At 39.5% G+C, this 5,944-nt stretch overlaps 1 protein-coding gene across 8 annotated transcripts in view; it reads right to left on the bottom strand.

The window, feature by feature from the left end:
- Positions 1-465: 465 nt before the first annotated feature.
- The window catches only part of celf2 (cugbp, Elav-like family member 2), a 65,089-nt gene continuing 59,610 nt past the window's right edge, over positions 466-5,944 (bottom strand). For all 8 annotated transcript variants that reach the window (XM_034526128.1, XM_034526130.1, XM_034526129.1 and 5 more), the window contains 2 exons: positions 5,198-5,341; positions 466-3,277 (listed from right to left, as the gene is read on the bottom strand). In XM_034526128.1, the coding sequence (XP_034382019.1) occupies positions 3,150-3,277; positions 5,198-5,341 (272 nt within the window). In that variant the 3' untranslated portion in view covers positions 466-3,149. The remainder of the gene's footprint in view (positions 3,278-5,197; positions 5,342-5,944) is intronic.

Genomic DNA, 5,944 nt, shown 5'->3' on the forward strand with positions numbered 1-5,944 from the left:
TTTTTTTTGTTCTTCCTCTATACATTTAAACAGTAGAAAATATAGGTCATTTCATCATGTGCATTTAAACCACGGATTGTCTATCTGTGAGTCAGTTCAGCAAAAGGTGACACAAGTAGGTAGCATTTCTCCCACCCACAACAGGGCAAATGTCATTTTTTTTACATTTTTTTTACCTTTAAACTACTCTAGAAAAAAGTGGTTCTATATATAGACTTTGAATGAGAAACAGAGCCACTTAAAATGGCCTTATCAAAAAACTTTACACTGCCTGAAAAATGTAAAAACCATTGGAGAGCTCTGAAGAGAGAGAGTCTAATATTGATCAGACAGTTTTTTTTTTTTTTTATATTTAAAAACTGTTTGGAAGTAGTCTTATTTTTTCAAGAGGAAAGTGGGCGTCGTCTTCTCGCTTCTGGGCGGCGCCCAGAAGCGAGAAGACGACGCCCACTTTCCTGTAGTGAACTTTCAAGTTTACTTTTAAATTAGAAGAAAAAGAAAAAAAGAGAGAAGGAAAAAAAATAAACTGACGTAAAGAAGAAGAAGAAGAAGAAGGAGGAGGAGAAGAAACAGAAAACAAAATGGCAGGAGGAGGACACACTGAATATAAATCTCTGCCACAGGTTTTTCTCTCCAAAAAAAAAAGGAACATTTTTGTTTCCCATAAAAATCTTGTTTTTGTTTTTCGCAGCTTTTTACATCTTTTTTCACATTGATTCGTGTTTCTCACCCCCCCCCCCTCTTCCTGAAACCCTCCCGGAAAACAGATCTAAATGAGGTCACATGCAAAAAAACAACAAAAAAAACAACAACAATAACAACAGAAGAAGAAAAAAATCATTAAGAATCCCCCCCCCCCAAAAAAAAAGTTCAAAGTTCAAAAAAAGGTCAGTAGGCGGCAGAGGAACCAGGTAATGATCAGGTGAGCTCGGGAAAGACATCAGAAGAAACAATGATGGGGAGGACGAGGAGGACGAGGAGGACGAGGAGGACGAGGACACTTTTTTTGTGGGTTTGTTGGGTGGAGATTTTTGTTTTGTGTTTGTTTTAAAAGTTTGTTGTTTTTTTGGGGGGTGGAGGGGGGGTGGGGGGTGGGAACGCCACGGAGACATGCTAGGCTAACGATGAGCTAACAGGCATGAAGATGGGTTGTTCTGAAAGGGGGAAAGAAAAAACAGGGGAGAGGAGAGAGTTACACACAGAGAGCCAGAGCACCACACCACTACAGCATTTTGCTTTTGTAAAAAAAAATAAGGAGAAATAACAACAACAGCAACAACAACAAACGACAACACACAAACGACAACAACAACAACAACAACAACAATGCAAACCGGAAGAACAGCAACACCACTCACTGATTTCATTGGCACATTTTTTAAGCTTTGATTTTGTACTTTTTCTTTAAATGATATCATGTTATAGGTCTATACTAACAGGCAACAACAACAACAACAACAACACACACTCATTCGCACACACACACACATGTACACACAAAACAAAGAGCACCCAAAGCGTTATCCATCAGATCCCAGATGGATGTCGTCATTTGGGAGAAAATAGTCATATATTTTTGGGAGAGGGGGAGGTGGGTTTTTAATTTCAACATCTTTGGAAGGGGGGGGGGCTACGAACAAACAAAAAACGCAAAACACTCAAAACCAAAAAATTATAATAATAAAATGAGTAAAAACGCGAGGAGAAATTGTGAAGAAGTCCCACTAGGGATGGAGAAAAAAAAGAAAAGAGAGAGCGATGGATGAATGAACAGCACAGAGTGAATGAATAAATGACACCGGGGGGGGGAGGGGGGGGTGGGGGCTCGAATGGCGGCGTGTTGTGATTGTGGTTTAAAAAACACGAAAAACACCGGAGAACCCCACGAGACTTCTCCACAAGGGGTCTACTTTTAATGTATATTTTATAGGAGTCCAATAACTTAACGATAGGCAATAAATAAAATCCTTTTTTTTTCTTCATCTGAGGCAGTAAAAATGTTGTATAAAAATAGAACTGCTTTTTTTACAAATAAAATTTACAGGCCTGTGGCTTTTCTGTACTTTTTGACTTCTCTCTTTCCTTTTTAAAACATCAAGTATTTTCAGTGACCACCTCAAACCCATAAACTCTTTTTTTTATTTTTTATTATTAGAATTATCATTATAGCCTTCATCAAATTATGGATGTTATTTCTTTTTTTGTGTAAATCTTTTAATATATCTCTTTCACAACAAAGACCAATGTGATCTGACCCCAGAAATGTCGTTACTAATTTCTTATATTTTTTTCACCTTCTGAGAAAATAAAAAAAATAACTTGTTTTTTATTATTTTCACTTAAATAATAAGACGCAGCTGGAGAGAGTTTAGTTTTTCTTCCTCTGGTGGTGGTGGAGTGTAACTGCACTGACTATAATGTAAAGAGGCCACTAGAGTTTTTTTTTTGCAGCCTTTGCTCCCAGCAGGCTTAAGAGGGTTTTTCTTTCTTTTCTTTTTTCGGAGAAGCAGCGGCGGCCTGCAACCAACACCGCGGAGGTCAAAGGTCAAATGTGCATATCGGCGTGCGTGTCAAAAAAATTTAAATAAAATAATGAACCCTTCGCCGGGCCTCAAGGTTCACAAACGAGAGAGAGAGAGAGAGAGAGAGAGAAGGAAAACAAAATAAAAAGTTTTAATCATCATGGCTCCTTTTGTCTTTTCCTCGGTTGTAACTAGTCCTCAAAAATGTGTAAATAATCTCTGAGAAATTAAGAAAAAAAAAGAAAACTTTTCTTTTTTGTTTTGTATCGAGCTACTCGAGATAGCTACTTTCTTCCATTGTAAAAAAAAAAAAAGAAAAGAAAATTGCACAAAGTAATGGCGGTAATGGAAGCGTTCATGTGTGTAAAAAATAAAAAAATAAAAATAAAAATCGTAATAAATAATAATACTTGAAAGCTAACGTAAAAAATCTTTACAAAAGCAAGAAAAAGAAACAAAAAAACAAAGCGTGTGTATATCTCCCTCAGGGTGGTTGTAGGTCGTCATCCCCTCCCTCCCACACACCCCCCCCAACAAGTTTCTTTTCTTGGTTCATTTTCGGCTCCCGGTGGGGGGACTTACCCTAGCAGTGCTAACATGGGGAGCGGACAGACCCTAGAGCTAAGATCAGTACGGTTTGCTGTCGTTCTTGGAGCGCTTCAGCTGCACCTTCAGCCGCTTCATGCCGATCTGGAAGCCGTTCATGGCCTGGATGGCCGCCTGCGCCGACACCGGATTGTCGTAGCTAACGAAGCCTGCAGGTAAAAACAACAAGAATGTGACCACCTGGCATACTGGTCTTTTTTTTTTTTACAACTTGCAACAGGTTTAAAGTAATAAAGATTGCTACATTTGATATTAACATATGGAACAGATATCTAGCTCGCTACATTTGTTGCAGGTCACGTTAAGCGCTACCGCTACGATGCTACGCAACACAAATATGATACATCCAGGCGACGAATGCAGCGCTAACAGTGACCATAACTGCCAGAAGATTGTAAAAGTTGCCAAGATGTTGGCTCATATAGATAGCTAAAATTAGCTAGAATGCTAATGCGGTAAATAATACAACTTGCAACAGGTTTAAAGTAATAAAGATTGCTACATTTGATATTAACATATGGAACAGATATCTAGCTCGCTACATTTGTTGCAGGTCACGTTGAGCGCTATCGTTGAAAAGGTTGTTTGTATCCGGTTTCCCCTCGTGAGCGAACCGCTACGATGCTACGCAACACAAATATGATACATCCAGGCGACAAATGCAGCGCTAACAGTGACCATAACTGCCAGAAGATTGTAAAAGTTGCCAAGATGTTGGCTCATATAGATAGCTAAAATTAGCTAGAATGCTAATGCGGTAAATAAGGTAAACAACAACAACATATGTTACCTTTAAACAGCTGCTATAATGGCATAATAAACGCTGGAAGAAGAATGTGACCACTTGGCATACTGGCCATCTTTTTTACAACTTGCAACAGGGAGCGTTTAAAGTAATGAAGATTGCTACATTTGATATTAACATATGAAACAGATATCTAGCTCGCTACATTTATTGCCGGTCATGTTGAGCGCTGTCATTGTCACTCGGGATAAAAGAGCCACTTAAGTGTCGACAAACCGGCGGCCGAATAGCTACAAAGACGCCGTCGCTTGCAATTATGTATTCATTAAAAAGTCAGAATCATCAATGTTACAATGATTCAGCTCAATGAAAAGGAGCAGCGCGTTGTTTGTATCCGGTTTCCCTCGTGAGCGAACACAAATATGATACATTCAGGCGACGAATGCAGTGCTAACAGTGACCATAACTGCCAGAAGATTGTAAAAGTTGGCTCATATAGGTAGCTAGCCTGTGTCCGCCAATGCTAACGTGGTAAATAAGGTCAACAACAACATGTGCTACCCTTTAATCAGCTGTTATAATGGCATAATAAACGCTGGCCTCTATATATCTCGCCGGTTATGTTGTTGAACACGTTTCCTGTGATCTTCATAGTTTCCTGTCTGACACACTTCTGCCTGACGGGTCTTGTTTATTAACAGCGACTCTATACTCATTTAAAAAAAAAATCAATGTGTAATATAATAATAACCAACTACTTAAAATTAAAACGCTACGCGAGGCTCCTTCGCCGTGTTTCCGTGTCTCCGGATGTCTGATTTTACATCGACATGAAAATGCGTCCCCTGGTAACACAATAAGAAAATATTAAGATTTAACGACTCCCGAAGGGGTCGTCGCGTCGGCAGGATGATGAATTGACAAAGCGGAATACGCATATTAATAAAGTTAAAAAAAAGCGGCGCTTCCACCGTGAATGTGACAAAAACAAGGAAAAAAAATAAATAAACAACATCTCTAAACGCAGCCGTTGGTCAAAAATGTGTTTTTTTTTGGAGCAGACGGTGAAGTCGTGCTGTGTTTTCTTTGAAGGTTTTTCTTTTCACGCTGTCATCTTTGTGCACACTTCACTTCCTCTCCCGAACATCTGCGACTCCTAAATCTGACAGTGAACTCCTCGTCTCGCTTCCACGCTCGATTTATTTCTGTTTTGTCACACGGAGGATCGGAGATGTTTACCCCTTTTTTTTTTTTTTTTAAATGCCAATCGGGTGGGATTGTTTAATATCAGGCGGAAACAAGGAGATGATGGAGAAGAACTCACCGAAGCACTTGCTCAGGTTCGTCTGTTTGTCGATGAAGACTTTGGCAGAGACCACGTTTCCGAAAGGCATGAACATCTGCAGGATGTCCTGGTCCCCGAACTCCTGGGGCAGGTGGTAGATGAACAGGTTGGCACCCTCGGGACCTGCGAGGGGGGGGGGGGGGGGGGCGGGGCATACGGAAATAAAATAAATAAAGCTGCAGGAGAGGGGCACGCCTTAAAACTAAATTAAACCAAAATAATGAATGCTTATTCCCCCTTTTCTTCTGTTAATAACGATGTGTTCGCTCCCCGTGTTCCTCTCGCTGTTTCTCTGAGCCGCATGTCGTCGCTCTTAAGAGGGGTCAAAGGTCGTCCCCGCCCCCTCCTCCCACACCTCCTTTCATCCCGCATCCTAATCCTAGAAGGTCAGATCTCTCGGAGTCATTAAATGTGCTCTTCATCTTCGTCTCCACTCGAGCGGGATTTGAACTCCCGGGGTTTTGGACGGTCGAAGAACGAAAGACTCCTTTTTATATTTTAACAAATCTTATAAAAGGCTAATTTACTTTTTTTACTCTTTCACGATATATATATATATATATATATATATATATATATATATACATTTTTTATTTATAAAATAATGACAGAAATTTTTATATAGAAACAGAAATATAGCAAATATTATTCCTCACTAATTCATACTGATTATAACTTTAACATTTTGTGTTAAGTCAAGTTCCTTAAATGTTCAGTTGATATATG

This window comes from Cyclopterus lumpus, chromosome 23 (genome assembly GCF_009769545.1).
Source record: "Cyclopterus lumpus isolate fCycLum1 chromosome 23, fCycLum1.pri, whole genome shotgun sequence".
NCBI classification, from domain to species: Eukaryota; Metazoa; Chordata; class Actinopteri; order Perciformes; family Cyclopteridae; genus Cyclopterus; species Cyclopterus lumpus.